Source organism: Barbatula barbatula (genome assembly GCF_947034865.1).
Source record: "Barbatula barbatula genome assembly, chromosome: 10".
Taxonomy (NCBI): domain Eukaryota; kingdom Metazoa; phylum Chordata; class Actinopteri; order Cypriniformes; family Nemacheilidae; genus Barbatula; species Barbatula barbatula.
Genome location: NC_136773.1, coordinates 23,198,230 through 23,226,026, shown reverse-complemented (window position 1 = coordinate 23,226,026; position 27,797 = coordinate 23,198,230). Strand labels below are relative to the sequence as shown.

Here is a 27,797-nt window from a genome sequence, read left to right as displayed (position 1 = left end):
ACACTGACGAGACACGAGAAAGCACATGGCAAGTTAGAATCAAAACAAAGCCATGTCTTTCTCACACAAAACCTAAGGCTATGCCATGACTCCGCTGCAAGACCAATAATAAACATGACATGATGGCGGAATCATGACAATCTGGTAGTGGAAATGGAACCGATACAATAAATACATGAGTTTAGTTCTAACTGTGTTAGTGAGTGTGGTGAAGAGAGAAAAATCCCTGAACAGAACGGGTCGTGTAAAATGATGTTTGCCAAGAATTTATTGATAATTAACAAACACCCTTCACAGCCCACAATTCTCACCAAGGGCACATGTCTGAACATTAGAAAATGCAAATGACACATTTTCTCTGTTTAGTGAAACATTTTCTTATCTTAATATGCATTTAAATATATATATATATATATATATATATATATATATATATATATATATATATATATATATATATATTACAGCGTGTTGATCAATTATGTTATGTTCATATATAAGCATAAGAATATCATTGAATGAACTTTGTACAATTTGACATAAGAGAATTTAGTATTCGGGAAGATTTGAGATGTTATGAGGTTGAGTAAATTCATTTCAGTTTTATTTCTATAGTGCTTTGCAGCTTTATACTACGCATATAGTGCTTTTTAGGTTATCTGTTCCTTTTCAGGTTTTATGTCAAACAATGCCTTAACTCATTTTTATCAGATGTTTTAGAAAGACACATTTTCAGATCACAAACCGATATTGAAGTATATATTTACATTTAGTCATTTAGCAGACGCTTTTATCCAAAGCGACAAACAGAGAGTTCAGGGAGCGATAAGCGATGCGTCATACAGGAACAATAAAACAACAGGTGCTAATACAAAGTTACTAGTTTCAACAAAAGCCAGAACAATACATGTTAAGAGAAAGAGAGGATTTTGAGCGGACTGAGTTGGGAAGAATGTTCCACCAGGAAAGAGCTGTGAAGGAGAATGAGTGGACAACAACACAACAACACAACACATGCAGGCGTATTCCTTCATTTGAATTAAATGATGTTTGGCTGAACACAGATCATTGTGAAGCTAAACAAATTCCCTTAGTATATTCATGTGGTCCATGTTCTGAATCTGAATGATTGACGTGTTATTGGTTTACGCCCTGGCCTATGAGAGCAGGCTGAGGCCTGTAGACACGCCCACAGTACAGAAATGCAGCATAACCAGAGACATACAGGACTGTGCATGTATGCAGATCAACATGAGACACAACTGTTAGTTGCTTTCCTGAAGGATTCAGTAAGTGACCTTTTTCACTTTTGAGTAAAATGTACATTTCTTTGCTTATTTATTGACTTATTTATGGACACGACACCGTATAACATGTTTGATTCAATTTGTCTCACTGTAACAAGATTTAAAAAGGTTTTATTTTGTATTCGCTTATTGTTCAAGTGTCCAAGCGGTGAAGTTAATTGTTGTTCCCTTATTATCGGCTTCTCATTAAACGGCCCAGAGATTTAAAAGCTTTATGACAATAGCTGAGGAAACGTCAGCTGTCATTTGATGCTCAGATCAAATTCAGAATACATGAAGCAGGATGTTTGGAGACTTGCTCAGTTACACGTCGGCTTGATTTAATGGACTGATATGTGTCTCTTATTTACACTACAAGTTGTGTAGTGAAACTGAAAAAACACACTGGAATATCTGGATATCTTTGAACATGATGTTCTACAAATGCGATCGTATGCATGACAATGTCCAAATGCAGTTATAGTATGCATTTTCTTTCTTCTTTTGCAGAACCGAATCAGAATGGAAAGAAATAATGCAAGTGGTCCAGCCAATGACAGCCATCAGTACCTCTGTCATTTTAATGAAAGTTTCAAGTACATTCTTCTTCCGGTGAGCTACACTTTTGTGTTTGTGGTGGGTCTGTCGCTGAACATCACCGCCATGTATTTCATTCTGTTTCGAACCAAACGCTGGAATCCCAACACCATCTACATGATCAACCTCAACATTTGTGACACCCTTTACATCCTCACTCTTCCCTTCCTTATCTATTACTACGCCGACGAGAACGTCTGGCCTTTTGGAGAGCCGATGTGTAAACTCATCCGCTTTCTCTTCTACACGAACCTCTACACAAGCATTCTCTTCCTCAGCTGCATCAGTCTGCATCGCTTTCTGGGCGTCTGTCACCCGGTGCGTTCTTTGTCCTGGATGAGCGCTCGGCGTGCGCGTTTGATCTCCGCGTGCATATGGGTGACCGTTCTTATCTTCCAGTCACCAGTCCTCTATTTCTCAAGGATGAGCGGTGATTTACGGGTGTGTTATGACACCACTAGCAAAGCTCTCTTTAACGATTTTCTGGTGTACAGTTCGGTGGTTATGGTCCTGCTTTTCGTCCTTCCGTTTGGGGTGGTGCTGGTCTGCAACGGCCTAATGGTGAAGAAACTTCAAGAACCCGGAGTGGGTGACGGACCAACCTCGCAGCGCTTCAAGCAGAAGTCGGTGAAGATGATCATCATCGTCCTTCTGACGTTTATGTTGTGTTTTCTTCCCTTCCACGTGAACCGCAGTATATACTACGCTTTTCGATACCTGGACAAGCAGGTGAGCTGCGACATGCTTGAGTATGCAAGCATGGCCTACAAGATCACACGACCTCTAGCCAGCGCCAACAGCTGCATCGACCCCATCCTTTACTTCATGGCGGGACAGGGCTTCAGAAACAGCATTAATAGAAGATCAAAAACAAACAAGAGGTCTGAAAATATAAAATACCCTTCAACCGCGCTATGACTTTACATGTGCAAAAACAGTCAGGACTAAATACTATAGTGAAAGATTTTTTTAAAGCCATGACGTGTCCCTGGACCATGAACCCATGACGAATGACATCTGTTGAAAGGTCACCTTACTAAAACGAAAACGTGACCCTCAACCAAAGGCCATTTAATGGTATGTGAAGGACCACCTGTACGCTTAAATATATCTGCACTCAGATAGTTGAACACATTCTTTCCAAAAGCATTTCTTTTAAGGAAACACACAAAAATGTTCATATACCCTTTGAGGTGTGTTGGAACGGTTATTATCTGCTCAAAGGCGTTTTAACTCTTGGCAGAAGAGATTGATTCACTTCCAAGTCTTTTGTAAGGAGTAACACGAGTCTTCGCACGCCAATAAAATCTGCAACTCACTGTTGACATTTAAGCCACTCCTGAATATTATTTGTCAATGAATATTAACGTTCTGTTCATAGGTATCATTGTAGATTTGTTTGGGCTATCGGTCATGGTTGCACTTTAATAATGTACAAAGAATTGTCTTTTGCATTAAAATATTCAGCAAAGATTTCTATTAAACTACTGACTGTTTTCTTCTGTAAATATTCTTTAGAAATAATCAAATTATCTGACTTTTTAAAATAAAAGTGATTTTCTCTGACAGTATATTGGTAAACATTTCCATTTGTTTTAAGAGTTACAATGTTATGAAAATGTTCATTAGGATGAATTATTAAAAAGCAACAGCAAGAGTTGACTTTATATCTGAGATAACATTTGTATAAATCTTTTAGCTAAAACCTTTTGAACATTCGCTAAAATGGTTTAGCCAAATCTATGTGAAGTTGTTATTACATGACTCTGTTTTAATATCAGTTTTGCAAAAAGAACCAGTCTGTGTTTGTCTGCTCCAGCAGATTTCACTGAATATAGGATGTGACTCATTTACTATTCCATTTAGTGGGAGTCATATCAAACTGATATTTTAGAGCTATGGAGTAAGATTACGCAAGATTCAAGATTGTTTATTCTTTGAGAGCCTGTGATTCTTTAAACTGAACCTTTTAGCGTGTTTATTTTTAAGAGTGCAGATGAACTTGAAATATCTGAACCTCTTGAAAAAGTGGGACAACGTAATCTAGCCTTAAAGGGATAGTTCACCCAAAAACAACAATGCTGTCATCATTTATTTAGTCATTTAGCAGACGCTTTTATCCAAAGCAACTTCCATATGAGGTAAACTATGGAAGCCACTGGAACAGCATAAGGACAGCAAAAAGCATTCTTTTGTGTGGTTGTGAACCTGTATGTGACTCTTTCTTCTGCGGAGCACAAAGAAGATCAATGAGGGTCAGTGTTGTTTAGTAATGAACATTCTTCAAAATATCTTATTTTGTGTTGTGCATAGGAAAGAAAAACAAACAGGTTTGATATGACAAGAGTACTTCACATTCATTGTTTCTGATTTACTGCCTCTGAAACACAATCAAAGCCCTAACGCCAACAGGGTTGAATCCACAAAAAAAATGACACTACACTTCATAGAAAAACATAAGTACAGTCATGTTGATAGGGGGTCTGAAAGATTGACATGCTATTGGCTGATGTCTAGCCAATGAGAGCAGGCTGAACATGAGCTGTACCGAGAGAGAGAGAGAGAGAGAGAGAGAGACAGAGAGAGAGACAGAGAGAGAGACAGAGAGAGAGAGAGAGAGAGAGAGAGAGAGAGAGAGAGAGAGAGAGAGAGAGAGAGAGAGAGAGAGAGAGAGAGAGAGAGAGAGAGCGAGAGAGCGAGAGAGACAGAGAGAGAGAGAGAGAGAGAGAGAGAGAGAGAGAGAGAGAGAGAGAGAGAGAGAGAGAGACTCAGAGAGACTCAGAGAGACTCAGAGAGAGAGAGACTCAGAGAGAGAGAGAGAGAGAGAGAGAGAGAGACTCAGAGAGACTCAGAGAGACTCAGAGAGAGAGAGAGAGAGAGAGAGAGAGAGAGAGAGAGACAGAGAGAGAGAGAGACTCAGAGAGAGAGAGAGAGCGAGAGAGAGAGAGAGAGAGAGAGAGAGAGAGAGACAGAGAGAGGGAGAGAGAGAAAGACTCAGAGAGAGAGAGTGAGAGAGATAGAGAGAGAGAGAGAGAGAGAGGGAGAGAGAGAAAGACTCAGAGAGACTCAGAGAGAGAGAGAGAGAGAGAGAGAGAGAGAGAGCGAAAGGGTTATGAAAGCACACGGTTACAACGCATGAAGGAACAACTCTTACATTCCTGAAGCTATCTACCGGTCATATATGTAAGTGTATGCATGACTACAAGAACATTCATTTACTAAATTATCTTATTTTAAATTCAGTTTAATTTAAAATAATTGTTATTTGTTGTTTGCATCATTCAGTTTATTGGGTTTAGTAGTGAGGGAACCTGAATCACAACTTCATTTTCAATTGAATGATTTGTTATGCTCACGCTTGGATGACTTTCTTTGGCTTAATTGGTAAAGGTTTGTGATTTAAGCTCTTGAGATTGATTCCCATGCACTGTGAGACACTTTGAAGAAATAAATGTAGATGTAAAAGAGCGATGTACCAAATACTAATATTTGTAATATTTAAAATAAAAAAACTTCTCACTTAAATGATAAGGCTGATAATAAAATTTGAAATAAAAATGTTTTAAATATATAACACTCACAGTCTTTCTGTTTTATGAGGATTTTCCATATAGATATGATGACTTTCACACTACATTTACCCATTTGGCGGACACGGCATTATACTGTATATTTGTTTATGAGTTTGTGCTTGTAAAATATATTTTCTGTCTTAACATGTCAAGTACAATCAACTTGGCATTGCAAGTCATTTCAACTTACTCTTTTACATTTTGACAAGTGATGAGCTGATAACTTAAAAGTAAAAATATTAAGTTGAAATCTGCAGTTGAAATAGCATAAATGTGATGAAATAATGTAAAAACACAGAGATGACTTTTAACGCCAAGTTGATTGTACTTAAAAATGTAAGACAACAATGATTTGTTTACAGTTACTAATCCACAGAGAAACAACAATCTGTACATTTTCATATAGTAGGATTTATGTTTTGCTTACGGGCCTAAAAAACACATTAGTGAGGATTTGATGTGAAAAGGAAGTTCTTCAGAAGGTTTTTAATCACTCTAATGGTTGATGTGCTTGACTGGTCAATATGCTGTCTTGTATTCTACAGAAATGACGGCGATGGGCTGTACGCTTACCAAACCTACAGTTTAAAGAGCTTTTAAAAGCTCATTTGTTTGTCTCTTGAGTCTGGCAGAAACCATTAGACCGAATCTGACAATTTGCTGATGACCATATCTGAAACATGTCTGTTTGTTTGTGGTCATGTTTTTAAAGAATATAATTTTCTTTAAAAAGGGAACCCAGTGTATAGAGAGACGTATGGCTTAATGTGTTGTAATTGCCTTACACTAAAAGCATTTGTCCTAAGAAACACATCAAATATTTTCAATTCTGAAACAAAACCTAAATGTAATTTATCTCATTGTAACCTAAAGAGGCCGCCATGTTCTTTTTCGATGATGTAAAATGATTGCACGGCCAAACTAAACAAAGACACACTAACCAGTTCTTCAGTAAATATAAGGTTCTGTAGGATAATATATACTGTATATACACTCACCTAAAGGGTTATTAGGAACACCTGTTCAATTTCTCATTAATGCAATTATCTAATCAACCAATCACATATCTGATCTTATGTTTTACGCGTCATATTTTACTGTTATATATGGAAAACGTGTGTGCTTCGCTTATACAAAAGAGCACAGGTTTAGGTTGTAGCCGTTTGACATCACAGATTTGAGGCAAAAAAAATTGCCGCCTCCAAGTAAAAATATATCTTTCAAAGTATATAAATACTGTGATAGTTACACTGCTTGTTTTATTTCACAATTATAAAGTCAATGCCATTGTTCATATATTAAGCCATACATTGCTCTGTAACCAAGGATCCTTTTAAGAAGTCTTTTGTTCAGATGTAATTTTTTATCTCCGGCAGGTCTGAGATCAGGATGCTCAACTACACAAAAGCACCCAACGACAGCGTTTTGTACAAATGTCAATTAGAGGAAAGTTTCAAGTACATTCTTCTTCCGGTGAGCTACACTTTTGTGTTTGTGGTGGGTCTGTCGCTGAACATCACCGCCATGTATTTCATTCTGTTTCGAACCAAACGCTGGAATCCCAACACCATCTACATGATCAACCTCAACATTTGTGACACCCTTTACATCCTCACTCTTCCCTTCCTCATCTATTACTACGCCGATGGAAACGACTGGCCTTTTGGAGAGCCGATGTGTAAACTCATCCGCTTTCTCTTCTACACGAACCTCTACACAAGCATTCTCTTCCTCAGCTGCATCAGTCTGCATCGCTTTCTGGGCGTCTGTCACCCGGTGCGCTCTTTGTCCTGGATGAGCGCTCAGCGTGCGCGTTTGATCTCCGCGTGCATATGGGTGACCGTTCTTATTTTCCAGTCACCAGTCCTCTATTTCTCAAGGGTGAGAGACAATAGCGAAGATGTGGTCTGTCATGACACCACAATCAAAGCTCTCTTTAATGATTTTCTGGTGTACAGTTCGGTGGTTATGGTCCTGCTTTTCGTCCTTCCGTTTGGGGTGGTGCTGGTCTGCAACGGACTAATGGTGAAGAAACTTCAAGAACCCGGAGTGGGTGACGGACCAACCTCGCAGCGCTCCAAGCAGAAGTCGGTGAAGATGATCATCATCATCCTTCTGGCGTTCATGTTGTGTTTTATTCCCTTCCACGTGAACCGCAGCATTTACTACGCTTTTCGATACCTGGACAAGCACGTAAGCTGTGACGTGTTGAACAAATCTAACATGGCCTACAAGATCATGCGACCTCTTGTTAGTCTCAACAGCTGCGTCGACCCCATCCTTTACTTCATGGCGGGACAGAGTTTCAGAAGAAGCTTAACCAGAAAGCCTAAATCAAGGAGTGACACTGACAAAACCCACTCAACATTACTCAACACAACAAATGACAAACATATGAATAATTTAGCATGACAAGATTCACAATAGAATTGTACACATTCGTGCATCTTTTAAGCTTGACGGTCACATGTCTTCTTTTCTTATATGGCAAAGGACAGCTTGATCATTCAGAGATGACGGACATCTGGAAGGATGCGAGTATATTTATTTTCTTAAAACTGAGAGTTAACAAGATTTCTGTAGATTAGAAAAAAGATCTCTTTCCCAAAACCTAACCACAAGCGTCTCTCTTAAATCCCATCCAAGACCTAAACTTTTGCGAACTCTTTATTTGATTGTAATGTTTTCCCTTCATTTTTGAAAGTTTTTCCTCTCGTGGGCGGAGGTGTTAACTTCAAACTGGGTCTTTGCTGGAATTCATGTTTTGATAGGAGGGATTGAGAGGTAATTTACGGGTCTCTCCCCTAGATGTACAATAAAAGACCTCAGTAGGCCCCTTCCTTCACATTCCTGCTTGTTCCCCCGACAACGGTCCTGACTCAAGGCGTAGAAGACGATTTATGATAATGAATTGCGAGTACAGTCATGATCACACTTTTGTGTCTTGTTTTGTTACAACAAAGTTATCCTAAAACATTCACATTCGGTTTCATCTTGATCCTCAGTTGCTCACTTCAGCCGTCTTCCCTGTTATTATTTGCTGCAGCCTGAAGTACATTTTTCAGAAAGGATCTAGTAAGAATTTAAATTAATATAGTGTATTGCTTTATTTCAAAACGAGCCTGGAATTGTAACGAAACTAAAGATCAACATATTACAGTTTTTGAATAACTTTATTGTAACAAAACAAGACACAAACATTTGACTATTACTGTACATACACTGTAAAGCAAAATGATAAACCAAACGATAGTTTGCAATACATTCTCCCCTTATACATACTCAATGCTAGTTTTTGAGTGTCTCATGAACAGAAACACACACACTGTATCCTCGAGCACCCCAGAATCATCGCCACAGCTTCACTGTCCGAAGCAACGTGATTTATTTCTGAAACGAGCTGATCCTGTTTGAGCACATATCCAATGAGACATTTGACTATGTGTTAAAACAACCTCAAACGCTTACTGATGATAACACTTACATACTTTAGTGAAAAGTTATATGCAAATCAGTAACTAAGTACATCTATAAATACACAATGAAAGAAGTAAATGTTTCAAATGATACAGTACGTTTAAAAATAAACGTTTCATGAGTCTAATGTATATTTTTGTGTCATTAGTTTGGCCAATCTTCTGTTTAAAAAAATATTTTCTTTTGAAAAGAACCATGCAAGGAATTTTCTAAATCTTAAGCGTTGAAAAAAAGCAATCTTTTGCTTTGCCAGAATGAAAGAAGAGCCTGAGGTGTTGTACAGAAAAATGTAGATTGTGATTTTAAATGTGTAAGGATCAGTAAAAGAAAATAGTCCAAATGAGAAAGTTAATACAAAAGAATTGCAAGATCACCTGTTTGATTTAATACGATGATATATTGATCACATGAGATCTGTTTAGGATACAGATTGGCAAATTTCAGTTTATCTCAACTTAGCCAGGCCTAAAGCTATCTTTACTAGTATTTTTTCCTATATCCTGATTTTGTATTGTACGGTAGGTTTCTTTCTGAAAGTAATATTGCTTCAATTAACAATGAGCAACTAGCATAGTAACGAAACCGAAGATTAACATATGGCACTCATGACTGGCTTTAAATGATTTTTGGAGAACTTTATTGTAACAAAACAAGACACAAATGTATTTCCATGACTGTACAAATTCAACTCGTTTGAAATAAAATTAAAAGAACAATAAAAAACAACAACAGAGCTAAAAAAAAAGACAGATCAGTCTATCAGCGTTTCTCAATAATACTTCTCATTATTCTGACAAGAGAATACGTCTCACTAGTGTCTCATTGTTCAGAGTGCTGTTGTGCAACATGTCAGTCAGCAGTAGCGGCTTAGAGCCACATGATGAACGAAAACACTCTGTAGTGTCTAATGGAAGCACGGTGGCTCCTCCTATCCGATAACAGACATAGACGATATTGCTTTTATAATTAAATAAAAAAGTTATTACCCATTCAATAAATACAATGTTTCCTAAAGACGTGAATTCAAGGCTCATCAAGGGGCGAATAGTGACATCACTGCCACATATTTGCCCTGATCTGTCGCCCACTGATGATGTCATCTGCAAGAAGGGTCCGTTTAATGCATATTCTTCCCCGATCTTTCATATGTTTATCTGAAAAATAGAAAGAAAGAGACTGAAATGACAAAGGGGTTCTTTGCAAATAAAACCTGTGTGTAGTAACACGCAGTGCCACGAGAGGTCGCTATGGCATTTCATTTCTTTGTGATCGTGAACTGCAGTGATGGAAGGAAACCCTTAAGACCCCCGGAGTTCAAAGGGGCTAGAAAGGACAAACTGAGGACTTAACATAATCAAAACACGTATTTGTCAGTACATTCATCTGTGAGGCACAAAACAAACACAAAGTCAGAAGCTGTGAAGAAGATCGCCAAGGAAGGCCTTGAGGTATTTGAGTGTATGACCCCAGGAGCTATAGATAGTTACAAACAATGTCAAGCCAACAGCTTTCCGTGTCCTACAGCTTTAAAACAGGACAAACTGGTCCATAAGAATCAGGTTAAACATTTCAATGCATCTCCATAATATTGTGCATTTTGTTCTTTTTCACCGTTGCCAGAATGAAGCATTTCCTTTTGCTTCATAAACTTGTAGATCAACACAAAATGACATTTGAAACCCATTAAATATTTTCACTTTTCTGATGCAAGTTTTATAAGGAGAACTGAGGATGTCCGTCATCGTAACGTTTTGAAATAGATTGTGTTTTTAATTAACACTGACTTAACCATAAATACTTTAAAACACTGAAACTAAATAAAGTAGATGTTATGCTTCATATATGGAAGTCCAATAGTTCAAGACTGTACTTGAAATGAAATATAATGAAAGAAGATAAGTGAAATAGAAACAATAATTAAGCAAATAGGTGTCAAATTGATCTTGGCATTCGCCAAACATGCCATGGGAAATCTGGAAGTTTGACATTCATTTACTGACAAATGCACCACAACAAACCGACACAATGAACTTTAAAGCAACACCCCACATAGAGAGAGAGAGAAAGAAGGAAACTACAACTCGAGCCAAACGGATGTAAGAATAATAACAACAACATGACTATACAGAAGTGTTCCTGTTCCCCATATGAAGTGACTCACTTCCTGTCTGCACTTTGAAGAGGCGGAGTTAGAAGATGAGGACACGCCCAGCAGGGACCTCTTCTCGGCGGGCTCAATATGCGCGCTGTCCATAGAGTCTGTGTCGCTGGATTCTGTCTGGATCGCATCCTTACAGCCGGACTTCATTTCCGGGATCTGAGCAACTTGAAACCTGTATTCACACACACGGGTGACACAGAGGTCAGGAAGCTGGTGATGCGTCAGTACATGCATGTGCATGTTCATTAAAACAGACATCAATCCCAGAGTTATAACGCATGCAGCTAACCAGTGGTGTATTTTAGCCCTGCTCACCTTCCGACAGAGAGAATGGTGACCTCTCCTCCGGGCAGGGGGGTCTTGAAGAGGTCAGGGCTTTTGTGCGTATCGGCAGGCAGGGGCAGGGCGGGCAGCAGCAGCTCGGGCCATTTCTTCTGACTGCAGCGGGAACAGGAGAGGCCAGAGCGAGGGGCAAGTCCGTTTATAGTGTGCAAATGATGCTGATGAGAACACAGCCGGGGCAGCGAGCGGAACTGGGAGAAATAAGGAAGAGCCGGAATCCTGTGAAGACAGAAACAGAAAGAGACTTGTATATAGGTCACTCCTTCAATGTAAGACAATATATTTTTTGTCCACCAGGGGAGAAATCATCGGTCCAATAAACAATCTGAACGATTAGACGCATCATTCGTGTCCAAAGGGGATTACCCATGTTTACACCAGCAAACACTATTAATGAAATAACATTTCTGAACACACACGTAAGACCCTCTTCCATCTCTACTAATATCAAGCCTGCCCTCATGATGCTGTCAGATGGCATTTGGAATTTACAGGATCTCTTCTTCTAATCGGTTGGCACATGGGGTTTTGTCAGATGATGGCAGAGAACTGAACCTCTGTGCCAGAACACTTTATTTCAATGGACTGAACAGAATACAACAGGGGACACAATGAAGAATTAATAAAACCAATCATTCGTCCTTCCTCCAAAAACATGACGATTCTTCTCTTAATGCATGACATGACAATAACTTGTTATAATTGCTTCTAATGTTTCCTCATCTGTAAGTCGCTTTGGATAAAAGCGTCTGCTAAATGACTAAATGTAAACTTGATCATTGTTTAGACCATCTGATTCTTTGACTAGCTATTTATTTCTTATTAAATGAAGTCTTCTTCTGAATATATGAAGCCGAGGCATTCAGGATCTGTTATTTTAAAGTGAGTAAAGTGATTTTTGGAATGCAGTGTTCATTTATGTGTTTGTGCACTTGAGTCCTTACTTGATGGATGAAGACTTGAGAGCCATTTGTTTAGTCTCATAATCCAGCAGAAGTTCTTCCAAAGCAGCTGCGTTTTCTATCACAAACACACAGATATTAAGACGGCAGAATGACTTTCTGTGAAGCTTTTTGAAATGATGTGTCCTGTTAAAGGCGACATACACCCTCACACACCTTTCTTCTCTGTGATGAGCCGGACCAGAATGCTGATGGTGTCTTCGTTAGGATCATCAACAACATATGGACACAGGTTTCCTGAGGAGAGACACGAAACCGTTCAAGAATAAAACACGTTTCTGCTACATTTATAAGCTCTGTGTGATGCTTTCTACCTCATTAACCGTATTCACGTGAGTTCAAAACACGGACACATCATTGTGAGTACATGATGAGTCATACAGTATTCATCACATCATAATAATAATACAGTCACGCTGCAGTGATACTCGTGAAAAATTCCCTCTATAGTCATCAAGCCTGTGGATTGCAAACAAAAGGCTGGCTGTGCAGGGAATAATGGTCTCTATGGTCACGGGTTACAGTATTTCCCAGAGTTCCACAGTAAGGCAGCTGGGCATGTTACTGTAGGAACGGCTCACTCAGCACTCTCCTCTATTCATGAAGAACAAATGTCAGAACTGCAGACCACTTTTATTCTTATACACTGACCAATAAATATATGTCACTGTTTTAATTTTCATTCATTTGAAGGAAGTTCAACACAAACAGTTATGTCAGACAGAACATTTCAGTAAAAATGAAATAAAAATTACTGTAAAAAATATATTCATGCATTTACTGTATCAAATGCTTTTATCCGATGTTCAGCTTATTTTAATCAATCTCATGCTCTCTTGATGGTTCTTGCTGCAGAATCCAATAAAACAAAACTTTTTACAAAATTAACACGACTACACCCCAGAGAAGATCAGCCTCGGACTCGATCCAAACCGACATCACACAAATTTTCAGTCACACCCACTACTAAAACCAAGATTTTTATTATTAAACGGCATACAGATCGGAAACCTTTAGATATGTTGAATAAACAAGGTTCCAAAAGCTTTTTACATACTGCAAATGCTGCTTGATGCAACTAGATACTTTATCATTGAACAATTTCATTGAGACCTAAACGTGGTCCTGGAGGTCTAATCATGTTCATTCGCTTGTTCCATTCAATGTGATCAGATAAAGTTTTGAGTTTGACCAAGTCAGTAGTCAAGAGTTTGCTGATAACTGGTAGGAGAACGTCTACTGTACAACAGAGAACAGACTGAATTATTCAACTAGCGAAAGGAGATATTGAGGAAGTGTTGCTTAAAGATAGATGAGAAAAGAGAGACAGAGAGAGAGAGGGGGGGGGGGGGGGGTTACCTGAGCTGTAAAGATGTTTACAACATAACTCAGGTGAGAAGAGACACAGGCTTCAGAAATAAAGATGCAGTCAAAATGATTTTGAGCAATAATGTAAAAGATATAGAACAGATATTCAAGTCATATGTTTCTACCAAACACTGGCTTTCTCCTGTAAAGTATAAGTACATTGTGTATAAAAACCTGATGGTTCTGAATAAAACAACATGAGAGTGAATATATGACGACACATGTTCTTATTATGAATTCATTCATACATGATTGTATGATTGTATTATTCAAGACATTAAATACACAAGCATGTCTTTTGTTCAGCTATAATAACTTTTTATATTCAAACGCTGTAAAGCTGGTTGGTTCGGGTCAAGACTTGTTGGGTCCAAGCAAACAGGAAACGCTGGGAATGCTGGTCACTGTCCAATTCTTTTACATCAGGTATTGACAAACTACAGTTGTTGGATGATCAGAGATTTTATTTTTATTTTTCTAAAGCCATGAAGCTTCTTCAATCCTCACCGCTCATACAGCTATAGAAGAATGATTGACGTGTCTTTCCCACACAGCGTTTTCTGAGAGACTGACCTGCGTTACAAGCAAAACCTGAATCATCATTTCACAGAGCTACTGTACAAAACACTCAAACCAGCAACGCCTGCCGTTCCACCCATTTATTTACACAAAGCGGACAACCGTCTGTCCTCTTGTACAACTTGATCTAGTTGGATTCTGTTTCCAACCCTGAAGAGACGGGTTTGATGTCACGGCGTAGTCTGCTGCAATACATATCAGAAACTACTCTATTACTGTTAACTTTTACTATCCTGTACTACACTACACTTTACCATCAGCACAAGTGTCCTGGCGTGTAAGTGTAATGTTGTATCATACCCTCTTTCTCCGGTGCGGCAGACTCTTCATCCACTCCGTCTTTCTCAGCGTTGCACCGGTAGCCCTTCTTCTTCAACAGGTTGCAGATGAGAACTCCCAGCAGCCCCATGACACAGAAGACGGGCACCAGCGCGAACACAGCGTACTCTGTGCTCTTCTCCTCAGGGCCGTGAACGCTGGTGGAGTTGGCAGCTCCAGTCTTGGTGGGGTGATTTTTACCCACGTTGCGCCTCCGCCGGCTGTATGGCTCTGGAGATTAAAAACGCACGATGTTATTGGAAAGCCGCAAGTTGTCTGCCAAATTTGAAACAATCACAGTCCGTGAACACTTCGGACCAAGTTGACTGTGAATCTATAACCATAGTTGTGCATGTATGAATATTAGATGTTACATGCTGTTGTATATACACAAACATTAGTATTGTTAAACTAACACAATACAACAAGACAAAGACGTCAGCTTAAGTTACAATAGTTGAAACCTGTCATATTAATAAACGTAAGTGACGACAGCAAGTCAAATATTGACTGTTCCAAGATGGCTGACACATCCATGTGTCTGTGGTCGAATGTGGCATGTATATCTATGTATAGTCTTGTATTAGCATGTCCAAACAAGCAAAAAGACGTGGTAATAGTATGGTCCGTTCTAGCACTTTTTTTGTTTGTTTGTGAAATGACCAAACCTCACACAAAATCAATGTACTGTATAAAACTCTAAACACTTACTCCTGACACAGGCGTGGAGGATGGAGGACTTCCACGTAGCAGCAGGGTTAAACCTGGAAAACATGTCAATTCATAAACACACCACTCTCTCTCTGCTTTCTATATCATACAGTTTTCATTTTTCAGAATATAACAACATTCGGACAAAGTGAACCGAAAAGGGAATCTTCACAGATATTTGTACGTGGAAATGGATATGTTTTGTTCTTTACCCAGAAAGACATCCTCCACACACAGCGTCAGAGATTGAAGTAGGTGCGGTCAGTACCCAGCGGTTGAGTTTAGTGCAGGAAGTATGCGGGCGGCACGGCGCAGCGTCATTGGTGTCTGAGAAGGTGCCTCCTGGGCAAGTTCCGCACATTCCAGTCACACCGGGACCTTCAACTTCCCCGCAAGCCTTAAAGAAGCAAACCTTTAGTCATTTAGCAGATGCTTTTCTCACAAGAGACTTACTTTCAGGGAGGTGAGCAAACATGAAACTAATCAGATTAGATCATCACAACATGTGTGAAAGAACAAACCGTTGAGTTTTAAAGGCACTTTGTTAAGATTGGGAAAGTTTCAGCACCAAAAAAAGACAGAAATAAAACAATTACAAGCCCAACACAATTAAGCTTTGTGTGTCTATTAACATTTATTAGCTTAATTTGAATAATCTTTTCTTTTTACAAGGGACATTGCTATAATGCAAATTAACCACAGTATTTATACAAGGTAAATTACAGTATGCCTTTAACATTATTTGATGTATTATTTCAAATGAAGGAGTGATTTCTTTAGTCAAATGTGACAATTTCGATGTACTGAATGTGTGTGTGTGTTGTGGGTCTGCTTTCTCTCACCGTGGGCTCCTGACCGGCTGGACAGAGTGAACACACACATCCCTCCTCCTGACGGCACTGCGCTGCCAGTGTCCCCCATATCTCCAACAGCTATACGGAAACACCGAGAATTAATTGTTGGGGGAAATTATGAATGAAGGATTTGCAGTGATGAAATGAAAGGAAGAGAAATGAACTGAATTGCAATAAAAAGACGTAACAGGAAATTTAGTTTGGTGAATAATTAGAAATAATTAGTCATTTACTTCCTGATACACACAATACATTTCTTATTACATTATACGGTAAATACTATTACGTTTACAGTACAACAGGTTTTTCCCATATGATAAAACTTACTGTGAGAATTCGTCGTGTGTGTGTTTGTGTATTGGGGTCAGACTGTACACTACATTATCTACAAATAACATACACAAATGATCTCAGTAAAAATATTCCCTGAAGCTGCCAGTATCTGTTTAATTTATTATTATTTATAAACGCGCGAGTAGATTATAAAATCCTATGATGTTGTTAGTAAACTAAAAAGTTAAAGTAAAAAGTTATATAGTGTCATAATACATTCGACACTATATAATACAGCGCTGACTCTTTGCATTGTTGATCAGAAATGATGTTCTATTGTAAATTTGGCATTTTATTTAGAGGCTTTTATTTGTTTACAACAAAAGCGTTTTATCCTGGAGAGGCAACTAGAAGAAGTGATGCAATATATGGATTCAGAACTGCTGAGCCATACAGAGACGCATGTGAGACATAATGAAACAACAGAAAGACAGTCACATTTTGCATTTTAAAGTGAATTTATTAAATGTCAATTGGAGTTTGGAGGGAGAGTGAACTTCAGGTGTGTGGATGTGTTTTGTGTTCTCTAAACAAATACCCCCAAGGTTATAGCTCAGCGACTGCTCTTTCATAGCTCATGAGATTTGAGTTTCACAGTTGTGTTTCTACTAAACCACATTAAAAAAAAGAAACAAATGAGAATGTAATTGTGAAACACATGAAGAGTACGGAGGTGAAAAATAAACAGAGGTAAAATAATCTGAATCGGGTGAATTTGATGAGAAATGTTTGAGTTAATTTTGAGATCTTCTATAATGTTGACTTTTGATGGCAAACTTGACAAATCTGAGCTCAGTTTGACACATTGTGGACGTCTCTTTTGAAACTATTGACAGAGACATTCGTGAGATTTCTGACTTTTTTCCATTTCCATTCTCTCCGTGAATTATTATGGGAGGAGCCATAGATCGGACATTTTACAAAACATGAGACCCTTTAATAATGTTTATCGAAAATAATCCATCCCTCCCTCTTTGAGGAACGCTCCCTACAGTTTATACGTATATATATAAATAAATTTGTTTTATTGGAGGTTTATGTTGAGATGGGAATTTGTGTTAACACAATGTGAAAAAATGAATGCCTTTGAGAGTGCATTGTCACTGTATATTTTCCGTGTACCCTGTTCTGATAAACATAAAACAATGTTATATAGCGTGAGTATATTAAGTGCTGTGTCATGGGCTCGATGTACATTTAAGCTTTCTAAACAGTGAAGGAACATTCGGTGAAGTTGAGAGAGACACTTTCTCACTTCCGTCTCTCTCTCATCCATCACTGACTGCAGTGATATCTGGGGTACAGAGTGTGTGATGTGTTCCTGAAAGAACAGCGGTACATAAAGTCTTTACTCACGATGAGACACACGGGAGCTGAGCAGTAAAGGTGGTTCTTCATCGTCTTCAAAATATTCTTCTATACTCATGTAATCTGAAAACAAACGATGACAGAGACTTAATGACAAATGCAGCAAACATTACATCAAGGTCAAGAAAACCTAAAAAATATGAGGATGTGAGAGTCTGTAGTACTCTTCTAAAGGCCACAGCTGTGGGTTTCCATGTGCACAAATATAATCTATACGCTAAAGAGTGATATAAATAGCTGCAGGCCTGTGGTTTTGGGCAGCTCTGCTTTTCTTGACCTATTTTTAGACTGAACGTGCCCGGTCAGGATAGAAAGCACTCGCTGGTTCTACTAGAGTCAATAAGAACACATTATGCACTGATGCTCTGATCATCGGGTCAAGAAGATTTTCTGAGCTTAAACGTCACACTAGCACATATCTGTCCAAACATCACAATCAATCGAAGCTTTGGGACCCAGACATGTTCTGTTTAAGTAAGTTTCAAATAAGATGTCATGGAGACGTTTGGTACAAATGAAAGGACTCTGTATTTTATTTTCAGTATTGTAGGCAGATTCTCCCCAAATCAGATTATCTGTCTCATAAGGTCTGTCTACATTTTATTACTCTATACTTTCACTGCGTGTCATTTGTGTCTACCTTCGTTTCTCTAAAAGAAATCTAGGATAAAAACATGATACAATCAACAGGCCTACACATTTAAAGGAGTTCAACATTGACTTTTGACTAAAAACATGACTAGTCCTTTCAGTCTCATGAGCTTTGAAAGAGCAATAAAATGATCCACAAACACATTCTCTCGCTAAATATTACTTCGACAACACAAACAGTATGCATTTCTTCTAATAAATCATTATTAAAATAACTGAGAATGATTTGTTATATTTGTAGTACTGTAAATATTATTGCAAACCACATATTCCCTTCTTCAATAAACACAATATAGCGCTCAAACATTCATTATAGTTAACAACAAACTAGAACACAGCAAAGCAAGAACAACACAACTTTACAACAGCACACAAATATTCAAACTCCTTATTGCAAAATAAGGAAACTTTATAAATAAAACTATTGTTTTAAGAACAACCAGACACCTGCATTGCTTTGATCTTGTTGACATGACAACAGAACAGACTGTGCTACGGATAGCCCCACTTACCCCAGCGTGGTTTTGATCTCTGTAGCCCTGGTAACAGTCTAAGGATGCTCTGCTTTCAAAGTGTCTCACCGTACCTGTGTGCATAACGCTGCCCTTCCTTATACTGCCACGCAAAACCACAATTCCTCCCACAACCTGTGATAAGCCCCACCCACTTTACCACAGTTCTCCAATCATATGAGCTTTTACATTAAGAGTCTGAGACTGTACTTTGTTATGTCAAACACAAGTTTTTTAAGTATATGTTTTGTGGGTGTGATGAATGGGTTGAAAACATTTTCATAATATATGAATGCGAAAAACATCATCCATAAACTTGGACGGCAAATTTTAACATTTTGTCCATATGTGCACAGATTTTGGCATATAGCTAAAGTTTGATAGCGACACTTTAGCCCAATTTATCATCCAAATATTCTAAAGAATTCAGCCCTGGTAAACCAAGATGATTTTAAGAATCAGATTAAATTGGACTTTGAATGCAAGCGTTCCAGAGCTGTCGCCTGCACTAAAGCTTCACGTTTCGACCCCATGATACATCGCTTTGGTTTGGAGAACAACCTGCCACATTCCAGCTAAATATTTTGGCAGAAACAATACAAATTAGGACTAGTTAAACTCTTCATGTTTCACCATGTCAACCAAATGACTTTTAAGTTTTGGCAAAGAACATTAAGTGGCCCTTCCAAATGAAAGGGCTCATGGGAGCTCATTCTGCCCCCAGCCTTAAACCACCACAAATGTCTCGACCTTCACATTTCAAGATCAGCTGCCAGTGGCACACGACTCATGCCTGTTTCAATTTAACTCTTTCATTAAAAAGCTATAAAGCCCCAACGGACAGTAATTACAGTTTATGCATCTCTATCTCTGTACTGTCCAATTTCCCATTCCATGGTTTTGGAAGTGCATGAAGAACGGCATAAAGTAAATAAAACAACAAAAAACATAAAACAAGAATTGCCTATTTGGGATCCATCAAGTTACAAATTGGACGCTATGAAGGGGTTGCCCTGAACTGACTTCTGGAAGCGTGGCGCTTTGCAGCTAAAAATCCTCGTTCGATCCAGACGAATCGGGATCCAAAGCTCACAACCGGAATCAAGCCATCGTACAAGACAAAGCCAGAGCCAAGCACCTTCCCAAACATGAAACGAGAGAAGATGTGGCTTCTACAGCCAAGACGCAAAACTGCAGTCTAGCCATCGTCTGCATGAACTTTTGATAACCTTCCAATATGTTGACAGATAAGAAATATAAACCAATTGATTATAAGACCAGCCTACTGATAAGATTACAACCACAACAGGAGAATAGACTGCTCAAATGACATGTCATCTCAATAAAGCTATGAATTAGAAAGACAAGATCACCATTTACGTGGTGTCTAGGGAAGCTTATGAGTTTACAGCTCTAATATATACGTAAAGGATACCACTAGATTTTTACATTTATAAAACCTCCATGTGGTTGTGGGATAACTCACACAGTTTCTGCCTATCTTATATGAATCTTGAGTATCTATACAGTAGTATTGCATACGTTGGATCTTCAGTATTTAGTTTGATCTAATTTATAAACGAGAGATACTATTGTCAGATTCTTTTGTGGAAAAAGAAGAGCTGTTGGAGGCGGGCAAGGGGGACGGAACTAGAGCACGAGCACACAATACATCATTGCATTATTCCTCCGTGTTGTTTAAAAACTTCTGCATACACGTTGATTGCCAACAAAACACAGACATATGACTTAGTTTGACTTACCGCGTGCAGTTCCAAGCTCCAAATCCAGCGTTATATCCACCGTTCATAAAACATCCATCATTGAAATGCCGTGAACAAACAAACACACCTCAACTTCTCTCACTATCGCAAGAGTAACGAGCTGCAGCTGCAGGCCCACAATGCAGCCAATCTTGAAGCAGCGCAGCCAATCTTGATAAGCGGGTCTTCCTATCGCTTGTCGGTTGGCACGTGGATGGGATCTTTCTTTTGCTTTGGCGCGGGCGTGCTTTTCCCAATTAAAGGAAAATGATCCCTTTTAAACAACTTTCCAAAACAAGTCGTAGTGCTAGAGGAGTGTATCAAGCACAGAAATACGTCGTCATACGTCCAACTCGTTTTTGAACAAGTTGACCATTTCAAGCATGAGAAGCCAGCACGTTCAACAGTGTTAAGATTACAGAATGCATTACATTGCATGTTATTCCGCCTTTAAAGTGTTGTACAGGGTCTGATCAAAAGAGAAAATATGAGAAAACATACACAAGACTTAAAGCCATGTGATCTTGTCTTGTGGTCTGGACGTCTGTCATTTAAAGTCAACATTGTCCTGTTCCAGGCCTGAGATTTCAACAGTTTTTTCTAAACTCCCAACAGCCTTGTGGTGCTGACAAATTTAGTCAGAGATTTTAAAAGCCAGACACTTTTCATTTCCATAGCCTCATTTTGACTACCTCGAAAGAAAGGCCCACCCTTTGATTTCGGCTTCTAACCGCTTTCAGTACCTTATATATCATGCATGGTTCAAACCATTTGCCAACCACGTCCTGAGACCACCCTCTGCAGCCGGGGGAGAAGAACGTTACACAACAATTACGACAACCAAGAAGAGACGCAGGCATGTGAATAAAACCTCGTCAGACAATGGGACAGAAAGATGGTTTTTCGATTTATAAGCTGTGTAAAACATGTTTTGAGTAAAATGAAAATCTAAGACAATAATATACTGAACAGGTGAAAACCAAGGGATTTTACACTGAATCAGTTTTCTCTGGACTCTCCGGATTAAAATGAGACAACAAGAAAGTCATGAAAGGCAATTAAATCTTGGATGTAAGACGCTTTCAACAACAGTACGCACGTACATTACTAAACGGGTTTTCTGGTTTGTAGAAAAAGTGAACAAAAAACACCTCTACAACAGTAAAAACAGACCAGCTTGTGCTAAATGTGGCTAATTTTAACCAGGAAAATAGCCATCAAACACAGAGGTGGAACTATATTTATCTAAAACCAGCAAAAAAAATATGATGTAGCATTAACCAAACGCTATTTTTAGTCGGACTCAAAGGAAGCGCAGAGGTTAATAAGGTGTTGTAAGTTGTTTTGGAAGTAAACCACGTTTCTGTTTGTATAGTTTGCCATACAAACAGTAGGTATGAGACGTGAAAACAGGATTATGGGCCATGTGCATCATTCTGCTGTGGTTTCTCCAGAAGAAAACCACAGATGAGACATGTGCCTGTCCAACATAAAGCTCTTGATGTCACATCTAAATAACAGTCATTGTGCCAAACATCATTCTGAACAAACATGGCCATGATCCACATTCAAGTACCATCATGTAAGATTGAACTATTCATAAAGATCTTTCAAATATAGTATATACTATCTATAGTAAATACATGATTGACTAGGTATAAGTGTTTAGATTTGTTGGTTGTTTAATGCTGCTTAAAATTTTCCATTAAGAGTTTAGTCAAGTAAACATAAGGTGACGGCACCGTCCACAATGATGGTGTGAATGTAAATTGACACAGTGAGCAAAGCGCGTCATTGGTGCAGGATTCCAGCCGTTTGATTGACATGCTGACATCACTGACATGCTGAGTCTGTTGCTGTACAGTAACCAGTGCAGAACAACCAGAAGTGTCCATCTCAAAGGATCAAACACACACACACAGAGAGCATAATATGTATATGTGTGTATACCTGTATACAGAACGTTCTAAGAAATGTTAATGAAATCCTTCTGCTGAAGAATCTTACGGTGCCAAAAGTCTGATCTTAGCAAAAAACTTGTAACTACACTTTAAACAATCCCTTCCCCTTTTATAACAGCAAAGTTGTTAAATGGAAACAGCCCATTGCTGAACCCAAAAGCCTTCTGGAAAACAATGAGATCAGGGAAGAATCTGTGGGAACACAAGCTCATTTAACTACTCGGAAAATATACTACAGCAAAACGCTTCCTTAATGGAAACGTGGAACAATCCTTATTCCCGAAAGAGGAATTCCACCTTCCCGGCCCGGAATGGCAAACATACCCATATGCAAGTCCAACGTCAATGAGCAGGCTTTGGATCCGTGAAGGAAATCTGTCTCTTGTGAACTTTATTGAGATGCAGTGGCTTCTGACGGGATGTTTTGTTAGTTGTTTTTTAACAAAAAACCTCATTCCAAACCTGTATAACTTTCTTTCTTCTGTGGAACACAAAAGAAGATATTTTGAGAAATGTATCTGTGGTTTTGTGTCCACACAATGTTAGTCAATGGGGTTCCGTGTTGTTTGGTTACCAATGTTCTTCAAAATAAAGAAAGTCATACAGGTTTGGAATGACATGAGGGTTGGTCACCCAATGCCACCGGTCGCATCTCATGGCTCTAAATCTACAATGAGCTTCCACTGAAGGAATGTCACATTACCCACAATGCACTCTGCTGATTAATAGATGCAGGCTTAGAGGAGGGTGCAGGTCAGGGTCATGTTGCTCAGGCATCCAGGAGGCGGGAACTTCCTGTTACATGTCCGTGCCCTTTAATAGCACCCTGAATATTTCTGATGCCTCAATGTGGCCCCGACACCAAGTGCTGTCTCATCACATCCTGAATTGCATCACTCGTCCTTTATGTGGTCTTTGTGGTCATGGGTCGTGTGAAAACAAATGTCACAGCTGAATAAATGTGTCTTGTGCATTATAGGACACAGAGAGTTCTCTGACTCCAGGTTTAAAGCAACAGTTTTTAAATCTAAATATTAACAACAAAGATCCATTCTTATAACAAAGATCATCATCCACTTTATTATTCCTTAAAGACTCAAATAATGGAGTATGATAAGATGCACAACTGTTAAAATCCTATGCTTTCCATCGCTGCATAATACTGGTAGTGCTGCAGCAAGTTCATCTCCCGGCACAGCAGAACCCACAACCACACAAATGAAATCTCTGTTGAAGTCTGTGCGCTATCAGTGCCCAAACCACACAGAGGTCAACACGGACACGTCCTGCCAACGCAGGTACGTCTGCACGCGAGGGATAAAAATGTTTCCAGTAAGGGTTACGTCCGAAACCATCGACCAACACAAATAACAAAGGTTAAAATTAAACCATTGATTTCTGCATCCAGCCGTGGCGGGTTTGGATCAGAACCATCCCGCAAATTTCATAGGAGCGTGCTCAATGTCAGAAAGCCTTGCTGCCAACGAAACTCCCACTTCAAAATGTGTGCCGAGCAGGAGTAATTACAGATAAGAACAAAGACTTTCAGAGTTCAGTCACATCTTGTTTGGACGGCACAGCCAATGTCATGAACAGCATTTGGACATGTCTGCTTTCCACTAGGATGGACGAAATAACTATCGAAAGGATGTCACGCAGGCATGTGTATAATGCACGGATAACTATACCAACACTGGATTCCGTAGCAAGAATGTAAGGCTTGTTCACAAAGAAACATCAATGCTGATTGGCTGATGGCATAAAGGACCGGACACAGTGACTGACCCCTCACTAACCTCACACAAACGCACTCTCATCACAATGCACACAGATGTCGGAAACAGCACTGCTATTATTATTAATATTTTTTAACCAGTCTATTATTTGAGATAAACCCGCCCCCTGAACTGTGATTGGTCACTTTCTCTTGGTGTTCTAAACATACACGCATTAGAGAGTCTAATGGTCCATCCTTTAACAAACACACCCTGTGGTTATATTAGATCAAGCCGTTGGTTTATTACATCATTAACCCGCCTTCAGTAAATGCTGCACGAATATTCAACATTTTCAAACATAATGCAGCTTATTTATAGTTGCACAGAACACAATTTTTAATATACCGTGTTAGCGGTGTGTGTAGCTTTAACAGTGCGGAACGCAGCGCAGCGCGACGCTGTTTCCGTGGGGTCCCTTATCACTGTTGCACTGCGACCGGCCATTTATCCAGAATGCGTCTTTCAATGTCGCGGCACTGTCTGCTGTATCGTCAATTTTCTATATAAACGTGCGGTAAACGGACTCGTTTGGATTTTCGTACCGCAATGGAAGCGCGCAATATGACGTTATATTAAATTCACTCACGAGCAACGTCTTCAAAAAGCGTGCGTGTTCACGTCATACGTGCAAAAATATAAGCCTATAACATGTGTTTCTAGTTTAACATGTTTCTCTATGGGGTCAGAATTGTTGTATTATAAAGAATACATGTAGAGAGTTTCACAAACATTTTTTAATCCACGTGTTTTAATGGCATTTATTTGAAGATCGCTTTCTGCACATTTGTGGATCAGTGCACACATTCAGACACAAATAGGTGGCTCCGCCCACTATCTTTCGTTGACCAATAGGGCGCGTTCTAGCTCTCAGGCTTTGCATATTGCTATGATCTAAGATTCAGGGAGCAAACATGGCGGCCAGTGGCGGAAGTTGTTTTATGATTTAAAAATAAGATTTCAGGAAATCATGAAGCCATTGTGAATATGTAAAGCCTTACAACACATGCATGTTGTAATGGTCAAATTGTTACTATTTTGTATTCGACTATTCAGACAGATGGTATTAGTTTTCGGGTGGGTGCACATGCTCCTGAAGTTGGGAGCATCGGTGATACCCATAGATATGGTGCTACCAAGAAAAAATAGCTTTTTTTCTCTATTTATTTGCTTAAATACTGTATGCAAGTTACCTTTGCATGCTATTCGGTTATTAAAGTAGTCTAAACTTTGCTGTTATAATAGGGGACGGGATTGTTTAAAGTGTTTTTGCGCAATTAAAAGGTTCTGTATTTTGCATCCTGATTCCTTCACTTCATCATGAGTAACCTCTTTATAAACAGCATCATTTTTAGGGACTTGCTAACCTGTATAATACTAGTGTGGCATTTTTCTACAATAATTCAATCACCGTTTGACAGTACAAAAGGGCATTTTATGTCAATCAACTGCAGCATTTCCTCTTTCAATGAGTATAAATTGTGATACAAATACCGTCATGTACCGGAAACGGTATACATCTGAAAATACCGTTATATAAATGTATGGTCATTCCAGCCCAACAATACAACAATGTAAAAAACTCCAGGCTCGGTGCCAATACTGCAGATTTTTTTTATACGAACATATTTTCTGCGCTTAAAGGTCTACATGTATACAATGCATGATATACTGCGCCATGTTTCATAACACAGCAAATTTGTTTATAGTGTAGTCTATTAATGATGCATCCACTATAAACTCTGGCTGGCGCACTGCGTGCCAAAGTCTGGAGCCAGTGTTTGTGTGTGTGTGCCCAGTGGGCGACATCACACAATGAGCTGTACAGTATTTAAACAACAGACTGCCTCTGCTTCACAGTATCTCAGTTCACTGGAAACATTCACATGAACTCAAGATTCAGGAATGACATATTGCACTGCGGAGCTGGAGGTAATATGATAATATTTCATTGTGTCATATATTGTGCCATAAAATCATAAACGGTCCCATGTTATGCTCTCATGCATACAGATACTGATTGATAGTTATATGAGCAGTTTAATTTCCACCATAAGTCTTAAGTCTGTAAATTAAAGGTAGACATGTAAAAGGTAGACATAAAAATGTAAAACATCTGATTATTTTCTTGACAGGACCAAGTTTTCTGTACAGCAAAGTTTGTGCATTTGTAAATCAAATGAAAAGGTAACACTTTCATAACATACTTGATTTATTAAATATCGGTAGGCTTATAAACAAAACTAGTTTTCACAAAAATATTAGGTTACTACAGTTCATATGGATACAGGATGTCCAAACATTGCAAAAAAGTTCTTTCGTTTTTTTCATTAAGTGACTAAGGATTATTATTTTCTTACAATAATTTGTTATTATTATAGTTAAAGTTATTATTTTTAATAAGAAAACAGAAAACTTTGACAAAGGATGGCCTATATCAATTCAAGTTATAAGACACATACTCAACCACATGTTTAAACAAATGTTTTGAAATATTATTTTAAGTTATTATAAAGTGTTACCAAAGTAATTTGGTTGAAAGCGTTTGTTAAGCTGGTTTTTAGATAATAAATATATCCAAGGTATTAAATAAATGACAAGTTGGTTTGTAGCGAACGCATGAAAGTTCATGAACATCACTGTCAAAATGAACTAGACGCGACACGCTTCTTTTGTCTCTGTTTTACTGTATTTCGGTCCATAAATCAACACAAATCACCCAAATACAGTAGAAAAATGAACAAAAGCCTTCCTCTGAGTACATTACAGGCTACAGCGCTTTAACCAGAAGAAGAAAAATGTCCCGGCAAAAGTGCCGCATCCGCACTGCCGACAAAAGAAACTGCCACGAATAAAGTTCATATCTTACCTGTTTGTTAAAGCGATATCATACGTGTCTTGTAATCGCCGTGTGACGGACGTTAAGATATAATTAAAGAAAGTGAGGAAGAAAGAAAGATGGAGCCGGTAAAAGAAGCGCAGAGATGAGCTGTGCGCGAGCCAACATTAACCCAAAGAGTCAAAGGAGAGAGAGAGAGAGAGAGAGAGAGAGAGAGAGAGAGAGAGAGAGAGAGAGAGAGAGAGAGAATCACGTCACACCGAGTGTAATATGAGTTACTCACCACCTACCATCTGGGCTCTCTCTTTCTCTCTCTCCGTTCATTTTAGTCGGGCTTGTCGTCATGACCGTTGGAGAACTGCATTGCG

At 38.8% G+C, this 27,797-nt stretch overlaps 3 protein-coding genes across 4 annotated transcripts; 2 read left to right on the top strand and 1 right to left on the bottom strand.

Annotated features, from left to right (window-relative positions):
• The first annotated feature begins 1,231 nt into the window (after positions 1 to 1,231).
• On the top strand, positions 1,232 to 3,554 carry LOC306899892 (P2Y purinoceptor 2-like). The gene is made up of 2 exons (XM_079466475.1): positions 1,232 to 1,289; positions 1,797 to 3,554. Exons 1-2 carry the CDS (start codon positions 1,236 to 1,238, stop codon positions 2,799 to 2,801), a joined length of 1,059 nt encoding a protein of 352 aa, XP_079322601.1. The 5' UTR covers positions 1,232 to 1,235; the 3' UTR covers positions 2,802 to 3,554.
• A 1,402-nt stretch (positions 3,555 to 4,956) lies between these two features.
• Positions 4,957 to 9,062, top strand: LOC306899692 (P2Y purinoceptor 2-like). The gene is made up of 2 exons (XM_079466125.1): positions 4,957 to 5,066; positions 6,832 to 9,062. Coding segments are annotated over exons 1-2 (1,038 nt in total). The 5' UTR covers positions 4,957 to 5,064; the 3' UTR covers positions 7,868 to 9,062.
• A 479-nt stretch (positions 9,063 to 9,541) lies between these two features.
• On the bottom strand, positions 9,542 to 27,710 carry relt (RELT TNF receptor). 2 transcript variants are annotated; one of them, XM_079466123.1, is made up of 11 exons: positions 27,460 to 27,710; positions 17,917 to 17,991; positions 16,216 to 16,305; positions 15,586 to 15,770; positions 15,374 to 15,426; positions 14,645 to 14,893; positions 12,554 to 12,634; positions 12,380 to 12,455; positions 11,409 to 11,654; positions 11,094 to 11,265; positions 9,542 to 10,086 (listed from the first exon to the last, which is right to left on the bottom strand). In XM_079466123.1, the coding sequence occupies exons 2-11, from the start codon at positions 17,956 to 17,958 to the stop codon at positions 10,075 to 10,077; spliced, it is 1,206 nt and encodes a 401-aa protein (XP_079322249.1). In that variant the 5' UTR covers positions 17,959 to 17,991; positions 27,460 to 27,710; the 3' UTR covers positions 9,542 to 10,074. The 2 variants fall into 2 exon arrangements, with proteins under 2 accessions (XP_079322249.1, XP_079322250.1); XM_079466124.1 differs by lacking the exon at positions 27,460 to 27,710 and adding an exon at positions 19,092 to 19,167 and having other exon boundaries at positions 9,544 to 10,086.
• Between the last annotated feature and the right edge of the window lie 87 nt (positions 27,711 to 27,797).